The sequence below is a fragment of the Oncorhynchus gorbuscha genome, unplaced genomic scaffold, assembly GCF_021184085.1.
Source record: "Oncorhynchus gorbuscha isolate QuinsamMale2020 ecotype Even-year unplaced genomic scaffold, OgorEven_v1.0 Un_scaffold_3700, whole genome shotgun sequence".
NCBI lineage: Eukaryota > Metazoa > Chordata > Actinopteri > Salmoniformes > Salmonidae > Oncorhynchus > Oncorhynchus gorbuscha.
Window position 1 is genome coordinate 22,501 of NW_025747881.1, and position 21,815 is coordinate 44,315.

General features: G+C 46.9%; 1 protein-coding gene across 1 annotated transcript in view; it reads left to right on the forward strand.

Annotated features, from left to right (window-relative positions):
- LOC124028054 (rab11 family-interacting protein 4A-like) overlaps positions 1-21,088 on the forward strand; it is a gene marked incomplete at its 3' end in the record, with an annotated part of 40,530 nt that extends 19,442 nt beyond the window's left edge. The window contains exon 2 of the mRNA XM_046340222.1: positions 21,001-21,088. Coding sequence (XP_046196178.1) covers positions 21,001-21,088 — 88 coding nt within the window. The remainder of the gene's footprint in view (positions 1-21,000) is intronic.
- Between the last annotated feature and the right edge of the window lie 727 nt (positions 21,089-21,815).

A 21,815-nucleotide genomic window follows, 5' to 3' on the forward strand; every position in this document is an offset into this window, starting at 1 on the left:
GTAGACTGTGATTCGATGATAAATTAACAGGCACCGCATCGATTATATGCAACGCAGGACAAGCTAGTTACACTAGTAATATCATCAACCATGTGTAGTTAACTAGTGATTATGTGAAGATTGATTGTTTTTTATAAGATAAGTTTAATACTAGCTAGCAACATACTTTGGCTCCTTGCTGCACTCGTGTAACAGATGATCAGCCTGCCACACAGTCTCCTCGTGGATTGCAATGTAATCGGCCAGAATAGGTGTCTAAAAATGCAGATTATCAATTGTTATGAAAACTTGAAATCGCCCTAATTAATTGGCCATTCCGATTAATCGGTCGACCTCTTGTCCTGAGGCTCTGTGGGGTCTGTTTCTGAACAGAGCCTAAGGACCGGCTTGCTTAGGGGAGTCTCATCTCTCTGCAGGTGATGGCTGTTATGGAAAGTTTGGGAATCGTTTCCTTTTAGGTGGTTGTCGAATTTAACAGCTATTTTCTTGATTTTGACAGTGAGCGGGTTCGGCCTAATTTTGTGTTTAACGTTGTACAGGGATGATATTTTTGCAGAATTCTACATGTTCTCTCTATATCTGCCCTCTCTGCTCTATATCTGCCCTCTCTCTGCTCTATATCTGCCCTCTCTCTGCTCTATATCTACCCTCTCTCTGCTCTATATCTGCCCTCTCTCTGCTCTATATCTGCCCTCTCTCTGCTCTATATCTGCTCTCTCTCTGCTCTATATCTGCCCTCTCTCTGCTCTATATCTGCCCTCTCTCTGCTCTATATCTGCTCTCTCTCTGCTCTCTCTGCTCTATATCTGCTCTATATCTGCTCTCTGCTCTATATCTGCCCTCTCTCTGCTCTATATCTGCTATATCCTCTCTCTGCTCTATATCTGCTATATCTGCCCATCTCTCTGCTCTATATCTGCCCTCTCTGCTCTATATCTGCTCTCTCTGCTCTATATCTGCCCTCTCTCTGCTCTATATCTGCTCTCTCTCTGCTCTATATCTGCTCCGTCTCTCTCTGCTCTATATCTGCTCTATATCTACCCTCTCTCTGCTCTATATCTCTCTCTGCTCTGTATCTGCTCTCTCCTCTCTACTGCTCTATATCTGCTCTATATCTACCCTCTCTCTGCTCTATATCTGCCCTCTCTCTGCTCTATATCTGCCCTCTCTCTGCTCTATATCTACCCTCTCTCTGCTCTATATCTGCCCTCTCTCTGCTCTATATCTGCCCTCTCTCTGCTCTATATCTACCCTCTCTCTGCTCTATATCTACCCTCTCTCTGCTCTATATCTGCCCTCTCTGCTCTATATCTGCCCTCTCTCTGCTCTATATCTGCCCTCTCTGCTCTATATCTTCCCTCTCTGCTCTATATCTGCCCTCTCTCTGCTCTATATCTATCTGCTCTCTCTGCTCTATATCTGCCCTCTCTGCTCTATATCTGCTCTCTCTGCTCTATATCTGCCCTGTCTGCTCTATATCTTCCCTCTCTCTGCTCTATATCTGCCCTCTCTGCTCTATATCTGCCCTCTCTCTGCTCTATATCTGCCCTCTCTCTGCTCTATATCTGCCCTCTCCTCTCTACTGCTCTATATCTGCCCTCTCCTCTCTCTGCTCTATATCTGCTCTATATCTGCCCTCTCCTCTCTCTGCTCTATATCTGCCCTCTCTGCTCTATATCTGCCTCTCTCTCTGCTCTATATCTGCTCTATATCTGCTCCTCTCTCTGCTCTATATCTGCCCTCTCTCTGCTCTATATCTGCTCTATATCTGCTCTCTCTCTCTGCTCTATATCTGCCCTCTCTCTGCTCTATATCTGCTCTATATCTGCTCTCTCTGCTCTATATCTGCCCTCTCTGCTCTATATCTGCTCTCTCTGCTCTATATCTGCCCTCTCTCTGCTCTATATCTGCCCTCTCTCTGCCCTCTCTGCTCTATATCTATCTGCTCTATATCTGCCCTCTCTCTGCTCTATATCTGCTCTATATCTGCCCTCTCTCTGCTCTATATCTGCCCTCTCTGCTCTATATCTGCCCTCTCTCTGCTCTATATCTGCCCTCTCTGCTCTATATCTGCCCTCTCTCTGCTCTATATCCTCTCTGCTCTATATCTATATCTTCTCTCTCTGCTCTATATCTGCCCTCTCTCTGCTCTATATCTGCCCTCTCTGCTCTATATCTGCCCTCTCTCTGCTCTATATCTGCCCTCTCTGCTCTATATCTTCCCTCTCTGCTCTATATCTGCCCTCTCTCTGCTCTATATCTGCCCTCTCTGCTCTATATCTGCCCTCTCTCTGCTCTATATCTGCCCTCTCTGCTCTATATCTGCCCTCTCTCTGCTCTATATCTGCCCTCTCTGCTCTATATCTGCCCTCTCTCTGCTCTATATCTGCTCTATATCTGCCCTCTCTGCTCTATATCTCTGCTCTATATCTGCCCTCTCTGCTCTATATCTGCCCTCTCTCTGCTCTATATCTGCTCTCTCTGCTCTATATCTGCCCTCTCTGCTCTATATCTGCTCCGTCTCTCTATATCTCTCCCTCTCTCTCTCCCCTCTCTCCCTCTCTCCCTCTCTCCCTCTCCCTCTCTCTCTCTCTCTCTGCTCTGGTGTTTATTCCCAGTCTCTCTCTCTATGTCCCATTAGTAGGGTTTTAACTGGGGGCCCCTCTGTTTGCCTGGCCAGATGACCTTATTTCTAACGGGTCACTCATCATCAGGAACACGACCAGTCCCAAATGCCACCCCCATTCCCTACATAGGACATGGTCCACAGTAGTGCACTATATAGGGAATAGATTGTCATTTGGGACACAACCAGTGTGTTTGTAATTGCCCACTCCGCTCTCTTCTGTTGAGCCTGGGCCAGGAGAACTAGGGAACTAACGATGATTTCTCAGGTCGTTAAGGAGTAGGACTCAGACATGCCAATGCTAACGCTAAAGGCACACTAACCTTAAAGGCACGTTAACGCTAAAGGAATGTGAATGCTAACGCTAAAGGCACACTAACCTTAAAGGCACGTTAACGCTATCGGCATGTGAATGCTAACGCTAAAGGCACACTAACATTAAAGGCACGTTAACGCTAAAGGCATGTGAATGCTAACGCTAAATGCACACTAACCTTAAAGGCACGTTAATGCTAAAGGCATGTGAATGCTAACGCTAAAGGCACACTAACATTAAAGGCACGTTAACGCTAAAGGCATGTGAATGCTAACGCTAAATGCACACTAACCTTAAAGGCACGTTAACGCTAAAGGCATGTGAATGCTAACGCTAAATGCACACTAACCTTAAAGGCACGTTAATGCTAAAGGCATGTGAATGCTAACGCCATATATCCTGAGGCTGCATTTATTGTAGCTGGGGATTTTAACAAAGTTAAATTCTATCAGCACATTGACTGTAGCACTCGCGCGGGCAATACACTGGACCACTGCTACTTTAACCTATATGCGATGCATACAGGGCCCTCCTCCCCCTCCCTTCGGGAAATCTGACACCGGTTCCATTTTGCTCCTACCGTCCTATAGGCAGAAACTCAAACAGGATGTACCTGTGACTAGAACCATTCAACGCTGGTCTGACCAATCGGAATCCAGGCTTCAAGATTGTTTTGATCACGCGGACTGGGATATGTTCCGGTCAGCCTCAGAGAATAACATTGATTTATACGTTGACTCGGTGAGTGAGTTTATAAGGAAGTGCATTGGAGATGTTGTACCAACGGTGACTATTACAACCTACCCCTAACCAGAAACCGTGGATAGGTGGCGGCATTCGCGAAAAACTGAAAGAGCGAACCATCGCATTCAACCATGGAAAGATGTCTGGGAATATGGCTGAATATAAACAGTGTAGTTATTCCCTCCGCAAGGCAATCAAACAAGCAAAATGCCAGTACAGAGACTAGGTGGAGTCGCAATGCAACGTGGCAGCGCAATGCAATGTGGCAGGGTCTACAGGCAATCACGGATTACAAAAAGACAACCAGCCACGTCACGGACACCGACGTCTTGCTTCCAGACAAACTAAACACCTTCTTTGCCCGCTTTGAGGATAATACAGTGCCACTGACGCGGCCCGCTACCAAGGACTGCGCCTCCCCCCCATCATAGTACCCTCCAACTAACAACTACCAAGGACTGCGCCTCCCCCCATCATAGTACCCTCCAACTAACAACTACCAAGGACTGCGCCCCACCCCCCCCATCATAGTACCCTCCAAGCTCATCCCTCCTTCTCTGTGGCCGACGTGAGTAAGACATTTAAACGCGTTAACCCTCGCAAGGCTGCTGACTCAGACGGCATCCCCGGCCGCGTCCTCAGAGCAGACCAGCTGGCGAGTGTGTTTACGGACATACTCAATCACTCCCATCAAATCAAATCACATTTTATTTGTCACATACACATGTTTAGCAGATGTTAATGCGAGTGTAGCGAAATGCTTGTGCTTCTAGTTCCGACAATGCAGTAATAACCAACGAGTAATCTAACCTAACAATTCCACAACAACTACCTTATACACACAAGTGTAAAGGGATAAAGTATATGTACATAAAGATATATGAATGAGTGATGGTACAGAACGTCATAGGCAAGATGCAGTAGATGGTATCGAGTACAGTATATACATATGAGATGAGTAATGTAGGGTATGTAAACATAAAAGTGACATTGTTTAAAGTGGCTAGTGATACATGTATTACATAAAGATGGCAAGATGCAGTAGATGGTATCGAGTACAGTATATACATATGAGATGAGTAATGTAGGGTATGTAAACATATTAAGTGGCATTGTTTAAAGTGACTAGTGATACATTTTTTACATCAATTTCCATTATTAAAGTGGCTGGAGTTGAGTCGGTTTGGTGGCAGCAGCCACTCAATGTTAGTGGTGGCTGTTTAACAGTCTGATGGCCTTGAGATAGAAGCTGTTCCTGTTAGCCTGTTAGCCTGTTAGTCTGTTAGCATGTCACCAATTAGACTGTTAGCCTGTCACCAATTAGCCTGTTAGCCTGTCACCAATTAGCCTGTTAGTCTGTTAGCCTGTCACCAATTAGCCTGTTAGCCTGTCACCAATTAGCCTGTTAGCCGGTCACCAATTAGCCTGTTAGTCTGTTAACCTGTCATCAATTAGCCTGTTAGCCTGTTAGCTTGTTAGCCTTGGTTCTCTGGGCCTTACTGTGTTAGATTAAGAAGTGTTTTGTGTTTGTTTTGTCGTGTTTTTATCTCATAAGATCAATAAATGATCAATAGATTAGCTGTTCCTATCACCAATTAGCCCATTATCTTGTTAACCTGTTAGCTGGTCCTCTGAGAGTTGTTAGGCTTGTCTTTAATATAGACATTTAAACTAATTTAAATGAGTTGGCAATGTACCAGATCAAGTAATTTGGATACATTAATTGATTGATCTTTGTGCATTTTTCGAGCACACTTTTCATCCTCCATTCAGCCTCTTGTTTTGACGCAGGCAGTCTACCTGGCCACTGCTGTGACATAATACACTGCAAGACATAATACATCTGATTGACATGACACAAAGCAAGAGAACATGACAGAATGCTATGAGGGTCAGAGGTGAGGAGAGAACATGACAGAATGCTATGAGGGGTCAGAGGTGAGGAGAGAACATGACAGAATGCTATGAAGGGTCAGAGGTGAGGAGAGAACATTACAGAATGCTATGAAGGGTCAGAGGTGAGGACATGACAGAATGCTATGAGGGGTCAGAGGTGAGGAGAGAACATGACAGAATGCTATGAGGGGTCAGAGGTGAGGAGAGAACATGACAGAATGCTATGAGGGGTCAGAGGTGAGGAGAGAACATGACAGAATGCTATGAGGGGTCAGAGGTGAGGAGAGAACATGACAGAATGCTATGAGGGGTCAGAGGTGAGGAGAGAACATGACAGAATGCTATGAAGGGTCAGAGGTGAGGAGAGAACATGACAGAATGCTATGAAGGGTCAGAGGTGAGGACTGAGGCTAGAAGGTCAGTGTGATGATGAATCAGGCTATCAAGGGTCAGAGTGAGGACTGACAGAATCTACAGGGGTCAGAGGTGAGGAGAGAACATGACAGAATGCTATGAAGGGTCAGAGGTCTCAGCAACATACAAATGCTATGAAGGGTCAGAGGTCCACATGACAGAATGCTATGAGGGGTCATTCAGGAGAGAACTTACAGAATCCTATGAAGGGTCAGGTGAGGACATGACAGAATGCTATGAAGGGTCAGAGGTGACCCCCTCAGAATGCTATGAAGGGTCAGAGGTGAGGAGAGAACATGACAGAATGCTATGAAGGGTCCACCCCACCCCACCCCCACTTACAGAATGCTATCCAAGGGTCAGAGGTCCTCTCCTGACAGAATGCTCCTCCAGGGTCAGACCCCAGGACCTGACAGAATCCTATGAATGGTCAGAGGTGACCCCAGAACATGACAGAATCCTCTGAAGGGTCCTTCTTCTCCATCATGGTTGGAATGTTATGAGGTTTCAGAGGTGAAAAGAACATGACAGAATGCTATGAAGGGTCAGAGGTGAGGAGAGAACATAACAGAATGCTATGAGGGGTCAGAGTTGAGGAGAGAACATGACAGAATGCTATGAGGGGTCAGAGGTGAGAGAGAACATGACAGAATGCTATGAGGGGTCAGAGGTGAGGACTGAGGTAGAAGGTGTGTGATGATGAATCAGGCTTCTATCAACAAGTTATGACTTCCTCTCACACAGGGGAGAGAGAGAGAGTGAGTTGGTGATGACTTTTCTCTCAGCAACATACAAACTCGCACGACCCTCCACATTCTGATCTTCGTCATTCACACCTTCCCCTCCTCTTTTGTCATCCTCCTCCTCTTTCCTCCTCTCCTCTCCTACCCCCTCCCTCCTCTCCTCCTCCCCACCCCACCCCCTCTCCTCTCCTCTCCTCTCCTACCCTCTCCTCCACCCCTCTCCCCACCTCCACTCTCTCTCTCTCTCTCTCTCTCCTCTCCTCTCCTCCACCCCACCCCACCTCCCTCCTCTCCTCCACTCCTCTCCTCCACCCCTCTCCCACCCCACCCCACCCCCTCTCTCTCCATTGTTGTAATTCAGGGTTGTAATGAACCAGGGCCAGTCTATGACTACAGTCGTCCTGGTTTGACAGGGTTGTAATGAACCTCTATGACTACAGTAGTCCAGGTTTGATAGGGTTGTAAATGAACCAGACCAGTCTGGACTACAGTAGTCCTGGTTTGACAGGGTTGAAATCTGTCTCTCTCTCTGTGTCTCTCTCTCTCTCTGTCTCTCTCTCTCTGTCTGTCTCTCTCTGTGTCTCTCTCTCTGTGTCTCTCTGTGTGTGTCTCTGTCTGTCTCTCTGTGTATTCTGAGTCTCTCTCTCTGTGTGTGTGTCTGTCTGTCTTGGTGTCTATTGGTCTGTCTGTGTGTGTCTCTGGTGTGTGTATTGGTGTGTGTGTGTGTGTCTCTCTGTGTCTCTGTGTCTCTGTGTGTGTGTGTGTGTCTGTGTCTGTGTGTCTCTCTCTCTCTCTCTGTCTCTCTCTGTGTCTCTCTGTGTGTGTGTGTGTGTCTGTGTATTGGTCTGTGTATTCTCTCTCTGTGTCTCTTGATCTGTGTCTCTGTGTATTCTGTGTCTCTCTCTGTGTGTGTGTGTGTGTGTCTGTGTGTGTCTCTCTGTCTCTCTCTGTGTCTGTGTGTCTGTGTGTGTGTGTGTGTGTGTGTGTGTGTGTGTGTGTGTGTGTGTGTGTGTCTGTATTGCTCTGTGTGTCTGTCTCTGTGTCTCTGTGTCTCTGTCTGTGTCTGTGTCTCTCTGTCTCTCTGTGTGTCTGTGTCTGTGTCTGTGTGTCTGTGTGTCTGTGTGTGTGTCTGTGTGTGTGTGTGTCTCTCTCTCTGTGTGTGTGTGTGTTGTGCTGTATGTTGTTATCTCTCTGTAAGTTGTTGGCATGTTATCGTCAGCTGCAAGAGACCAGCTCGAATATTTTAAACCTCTTATGTAACCATGGTTTCTACAGTACATGGGCAGTGTGTGAACTTGTCCTCTTATGTAACCATGGTTACAGTGTGTGTTTGTGTCTCAAGTGTGTCCTTTGATATTAAACCGTTTAAAGAAGAGAGTGTAACCGTGTGATGCTTCAGCAGACTAGAGAGCTCTGTCAGGCTGAAGACCTACACTCCCTTCAGCTGAACACCATACACTCTACTGTCTGTGTGTGTCTGTCTCTGTCTGTCTCTCTGTGTGTGTGTCTGTCTGTGTGTGTGTGTGTGTGTGTGTCTGTGTCTCTGTGTGTGTGTCTGTGTGTGTGTGTCTATGCTGTGTCTGTGTGTCTGTGTGTGTGTGTGTTTGCATCCTTACTCGCTCCAATATTCCACACAGGAACTCAGTCTCACGTCTCAGAAGCTCAGTCACTGTGACTCCCTGTAATCTCTCTTATCTTCTCAGCCAATGACAGGCAGAGTTGTCAAGAAAAAGCCATATCTCAGACTGGCCAATAAAAAAGGAAAGATTAAGACGGGCAAAAGAACACAGACACTGGACAGAGGAACTCTGCCTAGAAGGCCAGCATCCCGGAGTCTCCTCTTCACTGTTGCGTTGAGACTGGACAGAGGAACTCTGCCTAGAAGGCCAGCTTCCCGGAGTCTCCTCTTCACTGTTGACGTTGAGACTGGACAGAGGAACTCTGCCTAGAAGGCCAGCTTCCCGGAGTCTCCTCTTCACTGTTGACGTTGAGACTGGACAGAGGAACTCTGCCTAGAAGGACAGCATCCCGGAGTGCCTCTTCACTGTTGACGTTGAGACTGGACAGAGGAACTCTGCCTAGAAGGCCAGCTTCCAGGAGTCTCCTCTTCACTGTTGACGTTGAGACTGGACAGAGGAACTCTGCCTAGAAGGCCAGCATCCCGGAGTCTCCTCTTCACTGTTGCGTTGAGACTGGACAGAGGAACTCTGCCTAGAAGGCCAGCTTCCCGGAGTCTCCTCTTCACTGTTGACGTTGAGACTGGACAGAGGAACTCTGCCTAGAAGGCCAGCATCCCGGAGTCGCCTCTTCACTGTTGACGTTGAGACTGGACAGAGGAACTCTGCCTAGAAGGCCAGCTTCCCTGAGTCTCCTCTTCACTGTTGACGTTGAGACTGGACAGAGGAACTCTGCCTAGAAGGCCAGCATCCCGGAGTCTCCTCTTCACTGTTGACGTTGAGACTGGACAGAGGAACTCTGCCTAGAAGGCCAGCTTCCCGGAGTCTCCTCTTCACTGTTGACGTTGAGACTGGACAGAGGAACTCTGCCTAGAAGGCCAGCATGGAGTCGTCTCTTCACTGTTGACTTTGAGACTGGACAGAGGAACTCTGCCTAGAAGGCCAGCATCCCGGAGTCGCCTCTTCACTGTTTTGTTGAGACTGGACAGAGGAACTCTGCCTAGAAGGCCAGCATCCCGGAGTCGTCTTCACTGTTGACGTTGAGACTGGACAGAGGAACTCTGCCTAGAAGGCCAGCTTGAGTCGCCTCTTCACTGTTGACTTTGAGACTGGACAGAGGAACTCTGCCTAAAGGCCAGCTTCCCGGAGTCTCCTCTTCACTGTTGACGTTGAGACTGGACAGAGGAACTCTGCCTAGAAGGCCAGCTTCCCCGGAGTCTCCTCTTCACTGTTGACGTTGAGACTGGACAGAGGAACTCTGCCTAGAAGGCCAGCTTATGAGTCGCCTCTTCACTGTTGTTTGAGACTGGACAGAGGAACTCTGCCTAGAAGGCCAGCTTCCCGGAGTCGCCTCTTCACTGTTGACGTTGAGACTGGACAGAGGAACTCTGCCTAGAAGGCCAGCTTCCCGGAGTCTCCTCTTCACTGTTGACGTTGAGACTGGACAGAGGAACTCTGCCTAGAAGGCCAGCATCCCGGAGTCTCCTCTTCACTGTTGACGTTGAGACTGGACAGAGGAACTCTGCCTAGAAGGCCAGCTTCCCGGAGTCGCCTCTTCACTGTTGACGTTGAGACTGGACAGAGGAACTCTGCCTAGAAGGCCAGCTTCCCGGAGTCTCCTCTTCACTGTTGACGTTGAGACTGGACAGAGGAACTCTGCCTAGAAGGCCAGCATCCCGGAGTCTCCTCTTCACTGTTGACGTTGAGACTGGACAGAGGAACTCTGCCTAGAAGGCCAGCATCCCGGAGTCTCCTCTTCACTGTTGACGTTGAGACTGGTGTTTTGCGGGAACTATTTACTGAAGCTGCCAGTTGTGTGTGGACTTGTGAGTATGTCTGTTTCTCCTAGAAGGCTCATGTACTTGTCCTCTTGCTCAGTTGTGAGTCCTTTTTCTATTCTGGTTTAGACCTTCTGTTCTGTGAAGGGTGACGTTGCACAAGAGTTTCTTGGACATAGAGGAAAAACTTGGTTTCTGGCCATTTTGAACCTGTAAGGCTGATGCTCCAGCTGATACTCAACTAGTTTAATAAGGCCTGTTTTATTGTCTTTAATCAGAACAACAGGTTTCAGATGTGCTAACATAATTGCAAAAGGGTTTTCTTGACAATTAGTTGGATTAGCTAACACAGAGTGCCATTGGAACACAGGAGTGATGGTTGCTGATAATGGGTCTCTGTTGATCCAGAGTGACTTCTTTCACTAGAATTTACCTCTCCACTATCTCCTCCCTAGAAGGCCAGCATCACCCGGAGTCTCCTCTACACTGTTGAAGACCTGAGACTACCACTATCTCCTCTCCCTAGAAGATATCCATCTATCACCACTATCTCCTCCCTTCACTAGTTGAAGTTACAGACTGGACAGAGGAACTCCCTACACTAGAAGGATATACAGCATCCCACTAGTCTCCTCCCTTCACTGTTGACGGAGATATCCATCTATCAGACCACTATCTCCTCCCCACTAGAAGGCCAGCACTACCCTATCTCCTCCTTCACTGTTGAGTGAGACTGGACAGACATCTGCCTCAGAAGGCCACTATCCCGGAGTCTCCTCTTCACTGGTGGTGAGACATGGACAGACTATCTCCTCCCTGCCTAGAAGGACATCACTCCACTATCTCCTCCTACACTAGTTGATTTGAGACTGGACAGAGGATCTCCTCCCTAGAAGTGATATACATCACTACCCTATCTCCTCTTCACTGTTGAGATTACAGACTGGACAGAGGAACTCCCTACACTAGAAGGCCATCTATCACCCAGTCTCCTCTTCACTGTAGGACGTTGAGACTGGACAGAGGAACTCTGCCTAGAAGGCCAGCATCCCGGAGTCTCCTCCCTTCACTGTTGACGTTGAGACTGGACAGAGGAACTCTGCCTAGAAGGCCAGCTCCCGGAGTCTCCTCTTCACTGTTGACGTTGAGACTGGACAGAGGAACTCTGCCTAGAAGGCCAGCTCCCGGAGTCTCCTCTTCACTGTTGAGGTTGAGACTGGACAGAGGAACCTGCCTAGAAGGCCAGCATCACCCGGATCTCCTCCCTCACTAGTGAGGATTGAGACTGGACAGAGGAACTCTGCCTAGAAGGCATCAGCTACCCGGAGTCTCCTCCCTTCACTGTTGACGTTGAGACTGGACAGAGGAACTCTGCCTAGAAGGCACAGCTCCTCCCGGAGTCATCCTCTTCACTGTTGACTACACTTGAGACTGGACAGAGGAACTCTGCCTAGAAGGCCAGCTTCCCTAGTCTCCTCTTCACTGTTGACGTTGAGACTGGACAGAGGATCTCTGCCTAGAAGGCCAGCATCCCGGAGTCTCCTCTTCACTGTTGACGTTGAGACTGGACAGAGGAACTCTGCCTAGTAGGCCATCACTACCCGGAGTCTCCTCTTCACTGTTGGTTGAGACTGGACATCACTACCGGAGTCGCTCTATCTCCTCACTTGACGTTGAGACTGGACAGACTATCTCTCCCTAGAAGGCCAGCATCCCACTAGTCTCCTCCCTTCACTGTTGACGTATGAGACTGGACAGAGGAACTCCCTGCCTAGAAGGCCAGCATCCCGGAGTCTCCTCTTCACTGTTGACTTTGAGACTGGACAGAGGAACTCTGCCTAGAAGGCCAGCATCCCGGAGTCTCCTCTTCACTGTTGACGTTTGAGACTGGACAGAGGAACTCTGCCTAGAAGGCCAGCATCCCACTATCTCCTCCCTTCACTGTGGACGTTGAGACTCACAGACTATCTCCTCCCTAAGGCCAGCACATCCCTACCACTATCTCCTCCCTTCACTAGTAGAAGATATACAGATATCACTACCACTATCTCCTCCCAACACTAGTAGGAGATACTCAGTTTCTTGGTACATCTATCACTACCACTATCTCCTCCCTACACTGTTGATATGAGACTCACTAGACTAACTCTCCCTACACTAGTAGGAATACACATCACTACCACGGATCTCCTCCTTCACTGTTAGGATATGAGACTCACTACCACTATCTCTGCCTAGAATCACTACCACTATCTCCTCCCTACACTGTAGGATATGAGACTACCAGGATCTCCTCCCTAGAACCAGTAGGATATATACATCACTACCACTATCTCCTCCCTTCACTAGGTGACGTGAGACTGGACATCACTACCACTATCTCCTCCCTACACTAGTAGGATATATACATCACTACCACTATCTCCTCCCTACACTATTGACTACCACTACTGTGACTAGTAGGAACATCACTACTATCTCCTCCCTACACTAGTAGAGATAGCCTACATCACTACCACTATCTCCTCCCTGCCTAGTAGGCCATACATCACTACCACTATCTCCTCCCTACACTACGTAGGAGATATACATCACTACCACTATCTCCTCCCTAGACTAGTAGGAGATATAACATCACTAGTCACTATCTCACTGTCCTACACTATAGGACTGCATCACTACCAATCTCTGCCTACACTAGAAGGATATAGCATCACTACCACTATCTCCTCCCTACACTGGTGGTGATACTACATCACTACCACTATCTCCTCCCTACACTAGTAGGAGAGGCCATCTATCACTACCACTATCTCCTCCCTACACTAGTAGGAGATATACATCACTACCACTATCTCCTCCCTATACTAGGTGGAAGATATACATATATCACTACCACTAGCTCCTCCCTACACTAGTAGGATATATACATATATCACTACCACTATCTCCTCCCTACACTAGTAGGAGATATCCATCTATCACTACCACTATCTCCTCCCTACACTAGTAGGATATACACATCACTACCACTATCTCCTCCCTACACTAGGTGGTGATATACATCACTACCACTATCTCCTCCCTACACTAGTAGGAGATATACATCACTACCACTATCTCCTCCCTACGCAAGTAGGAGATATACATCACTACCACTATCTCCTCCCTACGCAAGTAGGAGATATACATCACTACCACTATCTCCTCCCTACACTAGTAGGAGATATCCATCTATCACTACCACTATCTCCTCCCTACACTAGTAGGATATACACATCACTACCACTATCTCCTCCCTATACTAGGTTGAGGTGGTGATATACATCACTACCACTATCTCCTCCCTACACTAGTAGGATATACACATCACTACCACTATCTCCTCCCTACACTAGTAGGATATACACATCACTACCACTATCTCCTCCCTATACAGGTGGTGATATACATCACTACCACTATCTCCTCCCTATACTAGTAGGAGATATACATCACTCCACTATCTCCTCCCTACACTAGTAGGAGATATCCATCTATCACTACCACTATCTCCTCCCTATACTAGTAGGATATATACATCACTACCACTATCTCCTCCCTATACTAGTAGGAGATATACATCACTCCACTATCTCCTCCCACTAGAGGATTATACACCACTACCACTATCTCCTCCCTACACTAGTAGGATATATACATCACTACCACTATCTCCTCCCTACACTAGTAGGAGATATACATCACTACCACTATCTCCTCCCTACACTAGTAGGAGATATCCACATCACTACCACTATCTCCTCCCTACACTAGTAGAAGATATACATCACTACCACTATCTCCTCCCTACACTAGTAGAAGATATACATATATCACTACCACTATCTCCTCCCTACACTAGTAGGAGATATACATCTATCACTACCACTATCTCCTCCCTACACTAGTAGGAGATATACATCTATCACTACCACTATCTCCTCCCTACACTAGTAGGATATACACATCACTACCACTATCTCCTCCCTCCACTAGTAGGATATATACATCACTACCACTATCTCCTCCCTATACTAGTAGGATATATACATCACTACCACTATCTCCTCCCTACACTAGTAGGATATACACATCACTACCACTATCTCCTCCCTACACTAGTAGGATATATACATCACTACCACTATCTCCTCCCTATACTAGGTGGTGATATACATCACTACCACTATCTCCTCCCTACACTAGTAGGATATATACATCACTACCACTATCTCCTCCCTACACTAGTAGGAGATATACATCACTACCACTATCTCCTCCCTACGCTAGTAGGATATATACATCACTACCACTATCTCCTCCCTACACTAGTAGGAGATATACATCACTACCACTATCTCCTCCCTACGCTAGTAGGATATATACATCACTACCACTATCTCCTCCCTACACTAGTAGGATATATACATCACTACCACTATCTCCTCCCTACACTAGTAGGAGATATACATCACTACCACTATCTCCTCCCTACACTAGTAGGATATATGCATCACTACCACTATCTCCTCCCTACACTAGAAGGATATATACATCACTACCACTATCTCCTCCCTATACTAGGTGGTGATATACATCACTACCACTATCTCCTCCCTACACTAGTAGGAGATATACATCTATCACTACCACTATCTCCTCCCTACACTAGTAGGATATATACATCACTACCACTATCTCCTCCCTATACTAGGTGGTGATATACATATATCACTACCACTATCTCCTCCCTTTACTAGGTGGAGATATACATATATCACTACCACTATCTCCTCCCTACACTAGTAGGAGATATCCATCTATCACTACCACTATCTCCTCCCTACACTAGTAGGATATACACATCACTACCACTATCTCCTCCCTACACTAGGTGGTGATATACATCACTACCACTATCTCCTCCCTACACTAGTAGGAGATATACATCACTACCACTATCTCCTCCCTACGCAAGTAGGAGATATACATCACTACCACTATCTCCTCCCTACGCAAGTAGGAGATATACATCACTACCACTATCTCCTCCCTACACTAGTAGGATATACACCACTATCTCCTCCCTACACTAGTAGGAGATATCCATCTATCACTACCACTATCTCCTCCCTACACTAGTAGGATACAGTGCCTTGCGAAAGTATTCGGCCCCCTTGAACTTTGCGACCTTTTGCCACATTTCAGGCTTCAAACATAAAGATATAAAACTGTATTTTTTTGTGAAGAATCAACAACAAGTGGGACACAATCATGAAGTGGAACAACATTTATTGGATATTTCAAACTTTTTAACAAATCAAAAACTGAAAAATTGGGCGTGCAAAATTATTCAGCCCCTTTACTTCCAGTGCAGCAAACTCTCTCCAGAAGTTCAGTGAGGATCTCTGAATGATCCAATGTTGACCTAAATGACTAATGATGATAAATACAATCCACCTGTGTGTAATCAAGTCTCCTTATAAATGCACCTGCACTCTGATAGTCTCAGAGGTCCGTTAAAAGCGCAGAGAGCTTTTAACAAGGAACACACCAGGCAGGGCCGAGATACTGTTGTGAAGACGTTTAAAGCCGGATTTGGATACAAAAAGATTTCCCAAGCTTTAAACATCCCAAGGAGCACTGTGCAAGCGATAATATTGAAATGGAAGGAGTATCAGACCACTGCAAATCTACCAAGACCTGGCCGTCGCTCTAAACTTTCAGCTCATACAAGGAGAAGACTGATCAGAGATGCAGCCAAGAGGCCCATGATCACTCTGGATGAACTGCAGGGATCTACAGCTGAGGTGGGACACTCTGTCCATAGGACAACAATCAGTCATATATTGCACAAATCTGGCCTTTATGGAAGAGTGGCAAGAAGAAAGCAATTTCTTAAAGATATCCATAAAAAGTGTTGTTTAAAGTTTGCCACAAGCCACCTGGGAGACACACCAAACATGTGGAAGAAGGTGCTCTGGTCAGATGAAACCAAAATTGAACTTTTTGGCAACAATGCAAAACGTTATGTTTGGCGTAAAAGCAAACACAGCTCATCACCCTGAACACATCATCCCCACTGTCAAACATGGTGGTGGCAGCATCATGGTTTGGGCCTGCTTTTCTTCAGCAGGGACAGGGAAGATGGTTAAAATTGATGGGAAGATGGATGGAGCCAAATGCAGGACCATTCTGGAAGAAAACCCGATGGAGTCTGCAAAAGACCTGAGACTGGGACGGAGATTTGTCTTCCAACAAGACAATGATCCAAAGCATAAAGCAAAATCTACAATGGAATAGTTCAAAAATAAACATATCCAGGTGTTAGAATGGCCAAGTCAAAGTCCAGACCTGAATCCAATCGAGAATCTGTGGAAAGAACTGAAAACTGCTGTTCACAAATGCTCTCCATCCAACCTCACTGAGCTCGAGCTGTTTTGCAAGGAGGAATGGGAAAAAAATTCAGTCTCTCGATGTGCAAAACTGATAGAGACATACCCCAAGCGACTTACAACTGTAATCGCAGCAAAAGGTGGCGCTACAAAGTATTAACTTAAGGGGGCTGAATAATTTTGCACGCCCAATTTTTCCGTTTTTGATTTGTTAAAAAAGTTTGAAATATCCAATAAATGTCGTTCCACTTCATGATTGTGTCCCACTTGTTGTTGATTCTTCACAAAAAAATACAGTTTTATATCTTTATGTTTGAAGCCTGAAATGTGGCAAAAGGTCGCAAAGTTCAAGGGGGCCGAATACTTTCGCAAGGCACTGTATTTCACTACCACTACCTTAATTCATCCTCTCCTCTCCTCAGTGAATCTTCGACTTTCCTTAATACATGCTCTCCTGCCTACACCAAGTAAGGGAGACAAAGTGTTCTCTCATCTAAATCTCTCTTCTTCTCTAAAGAAATAGAGAAGTGTCTTTGTCCTGTCACCTAAGTCTCTCTCCAGATGATCTCCTGTCTACACTAAGGAAGGGGAAGAAAGAGCTGTGTTCTGTCACCTAAATCTCTCTCCAGATGATCTCCTGTCTACACTAAGGAAGGGAAAGAAAGAGCTGTGTCCTGTCACCTAAATCTCTCTCCAGATGATCTCCTGTCTACACTAAGGAAGGGGAAGAAAGAGCTGTGTTCTGTCACCTAAATCTCTCTCCAGATGATCTCCGGTCTACACTAAGGAAGGGGAAGAAAAGATTAGAACAGTGACGCAGGCATTTACATCTGCGGAGAGCAATCTCTGGGGGAAAACACAGTTATGGAAGTATCTCCACTTAATGAGTACAGTGAAGCTAAGTAGAGATGAAATCAGTACCAGTTATCAGTGAACCAGCATGGTACATCCAGAAGCAGTGAGAGCTATGAACACAGTTATCAGTACCAGCTGGTCCCAGTGCAGTGAAGCTCCAGTAGAGATGAACACAGTTATCAGTACCAGCTGGTCCCAGTGCAGTAAAGCTACAGTAGAGATGAACACAGTTATCAGTACCAGCTGGTCCCAGTGCAGTAGAGATGAACACAGTTATTAGTACCAGCTGGTCCCAGTGCAGTAGAGATGAACACAGTTATCAGTACCAGCTGGTCCCAGTGCAGTGAAGCTACAGTAGAGATGAACACAGTTATCAGTACCAGCTGGTCCCAGTGCAGTGAAGCTACAGTAGAGATGAACACAGTTATCAGTACCAGCTGGTCCCAGTGCAGTAAAGCTACAGTAGAGATGAACACAGTTATCAGTACCAGCTGGTCCCAGTGCAGTAAAGCTACAGTAGAGATGAACACAGTTATCAGTACCAGCTGGTCCCAGTGCAGTAGAGATGAACACAGTTATTAGTACCAGCTGGTCCCAGTACAGTAGAGATGAACACAGTTATTAGTACCAGCTGGTCCCAGTACAGTAGAGATGAACACAGTTATCAGTACCATCTGGTCCCAGTGCAGTGAAGCTACAGTAGAGATGAACACAGTTATCAGTACCAGCTGGTCCCAGTGCAGTAAAGCTACAGTAGAGATGAACACAGTTATCAGTACCAGCTGGTCCCAGTGCAGTGAAGCTACAGTAGAGATGAACACAGTTATCAGTACCAGCTGGTCCCAGTGCAGTAAAGCTACAGTAGAGATGAACACAGTTATCAGTACCAGCTGGTCCCAGTGCAGTAGAGATGAACACAGTTATCAGTACCAGCTGGTCCCAGTGAACAGTAGAGATGAACACAGTTATCAGTACCAGCTGGTCCCAGTGCAGTAGAGATGAACACAGTTATCAGTACCAGCTGGTCCCAGTGCAGTAAAGCTCCAGTAGAGATGAACACAGTTATCAGTACCAGCTGGTCCCAGTGCAGTAAAGCTCCAGTAGAGATGAACACAGTTATCAGTACCAGCTGGTCCCAGTGCAGTAAAGCTACAGTAGAGATGAACACAGTTATCAGTACCAGCTGGTCCCAGTGCAGTAGAGATGAACACAGTTATTAGTACCAGCTGGTCCCAGTACAGTAGAGATGAACACAGTTATTAGTACCAGCTGGTCCCAGTGCAGTGAAGCTACAGTAGAGATGAACACAGTTATTAGTACCAGCTGGTCCCAGTGCAGTGAAGCTACAGTAGAGATGAACACAGTTATCAGTACCAGCTGGTCCCAGTGCAGTGAAGCTACAGTAGAGATGAACACAGTTATCAGTACCAGCTGGTCCCAGTGCAGTAAAGCTACAGTAGAGATGAACACAGTTATCAGTACCAGCTGGTCCCAGTGCAGTAGAGATGAACACAGTTATTAGTACCAGCTGGTCCCAGTACAGTAGAGATGAACACAGTTATTAGTACCAGCTGGTCCCAGTACAGTAGAGATGAACACAGTTATCAGTACCATCTGGTCCCAGTGCAGTGAAGCTACAGTAGAGATGAACACAGTTATCAGTACCAGCTGGTCCCAGTGCAGTAAAGCTACAGTAAAGATGAACACAGTTATCAGTACCAGCTGGTCCCAGTGCAGTAAAGCTACAGTAGAGATGAACACAGTTATCAGTACCAGCTGGTCCCAGTGCAGTAAAGCTACAGTAGAGATGAACACAGTTATCAGTACCAGCTGGTCCCAGTGCAGTAGAGATGAACACAGTTATTAGTACCAGCTGGTCCCAGTGCAGTAGAGATGAACACAGTTATTAGTACCAGCTGGTCCCAGTGCAGTAGAGATGAACACAGTTATCAGTACCAGCTGGTCCCAGTGCAGTGAAGCTACAGTAGAGATGAACACAGTAATCAGTACCAGCTGGTCCCAGTGCAGTGAAGCTACAGTAAAGATGAACACAGTTATCAGTACCAGCTGGTCCCAGTGCAGTGAAGCTCCAGTAGAGATGAACACAGTAATCAGTACCAGCTGGTCCCAGTGCAGTAGAGATGAACACAGTTATTAGTACCAGCTGGTCCCAGTGCAGTAGAGATGAACACAGTTATCAGTACCAGCTGGTCCCAGTGCAGTAGAGATGAACACAGTTATCAGTACCAGCTGGTCCCAGTGCAGTAGAGATGAACACAGTTATCAGTACCAGCTGGTCCCAGTACAGTAGAGATGAACACAGTTATCAGTACCAGCTGGTCCCAGTGCAGTAGTAGAGATGAACACAGTTATCAGTACCAGCTGGTCCCCAGTGAAGCAGTAGAGATGAACACAGTTATTAGTACCAGCTGGTCCCAGTGCAGTAGAGATGAACACAGTTATCAGTACCAGCTGGTCCCAGTGCAGTAGAGATGAACACAGTTATCAGTACCAGCTGGTCCCATATAACAGTAGAGATGAACACAGTTATCTGTACCAGCTGGTCCCAGTGTGTGTGTTTGAGAGAGGGGAATAGACAGTTATAAATCACACTTTAGTCTCCATAGGGAGGAACACAGTGTGTACCAGCTGGTCACAGGGCAGCTGTAATGCCCACTCACCCAGGGTGGTGTACGTTTGTCTGCTGTGTTTGTGTGTGTGTAGTGTGTGTGTGTGTGAACACAGTTATTGTACCAGCTGGTGTGTGTGTAGAGATGTGTGTGTGTTTGACTGACCCTGGAGGGGAATAGACTGTTATAAATCACACTTTATCAGTACCAGCTGGTCCCAGTGGCAGTAGAGATGAACACAGTAACTGCCCACTCACCCAGGTGTGTCCTGTGTGTGTAGAGTGTGAACACTGTCTATCTGTCTGTCTGTCTGTCTGTATGTCTGTCTGTCTAACTGTGTCTGTGTGTGTGTGTGTGTGTGTGTGTGTGTGTGTGTGTGTGTGTGTGTGTGTGTGTGTGTGTGTGTGTGTGTGTGTGTGTGACTGAGTGAGTTATGGATGTGCTTAGCTATGCCCCTGTTACATTGCTCTGCTGTTGGAAGGTCATGTCTTCTGTCCTGAGGGGCAGACTACCATGCAAGATAGATCTATTCAGGCTTTTCTACAGCTAACCAGCTAATGGAACTGAACTGAACTGAAAGTCAGTTAAGAACACATTCTTATTTACGATGATGTTGGTTAACTGCCTTGTTCAGGGGCAGAACTACAGATTTGTACCTTGTCAGCTCGGGGATTCAATCTTGCAACCTTTCAGTTACAAGTCCAACGCTCTAACCACTAGGCTATCTGCCTAAATAACTATGTTCCTTAGTTATTTAGCAAATTGTTCATACTTACAACTCTGCGTTGTACCACGGCTCGTAAGTAAGCATTTCCCGGTAAGGTCTACACCTCTGGTATTCGGTGCATGCAACTAATAACAGTGTGTCTGATCTGTCTCTGTCAGGTGAAGAAGTTGACTAAGTACCTGGATCCCAACTCTCACGGCAGGATCAACTTCAAAGACTTCTGCTATGGGGTGTTCGCCATCAAGGGTAAGAACCTCTCCCCTCCTCTCATCCTCCTCTCCCCTCCTCTCATCCTCCTCTCCTCTCTATGGGGTGTTCGCCATCAAGGGTAAGAACCTCTCCTCTCCTCTCCTCTCCTCTCCTCTCCTCACCTCTCCTCTCCTCTCCTCTCCTCTCCTCTCCTCTCCTCTCCTCTCCTCTCCCTCTCCTCTCCTCTCCCTCCACCCCTCTCCTCTCCTCTCCCTCTCCTCTCCTCTCTCTCCTCTCCCTCCTCTCCTCTCCTCTCCTCTCCTCTCCTCTCCTCTCCTCTCCTCTCCTCTCCTCCTCTCCTCTCCTCTCCTCTCCTCTCCTCTCTATGGGGTGTTCGCCATTAAGGGTAAGAACCTCTCCTCTCCTCTCTCCTCTCCCTCTCCTCTCCTCTCCTCTCCTCTCCTCTCCTCTCCTCTCCTCTCCTCTCCTCTCCTCTCCTCTCCTCTCCTCTCCTCTCCTCTCCTCTCCTCTCCTCTCCCTCTCTATGGGGTGTTCGCCATCAAGGGTAAGAACCTCTCCCCTCCTCTCATCCTCCTCTCCTCTCTATGGGGTGTTCGCCATCAAGGGTAAGAACCTCTCCTCTCCTCTCCTCTCCTCTCCTCTCCACTCCTCTCCTCTCCTCTCCACTCCACTCCTCTCCTCTCCCTCCTCTCCTCTCCCTCCTCCTCTCCTCTCCCTCCTCTCCTCTCCTCTCCTCTCCTCTCCACCCCACTCCTCTCCTCTC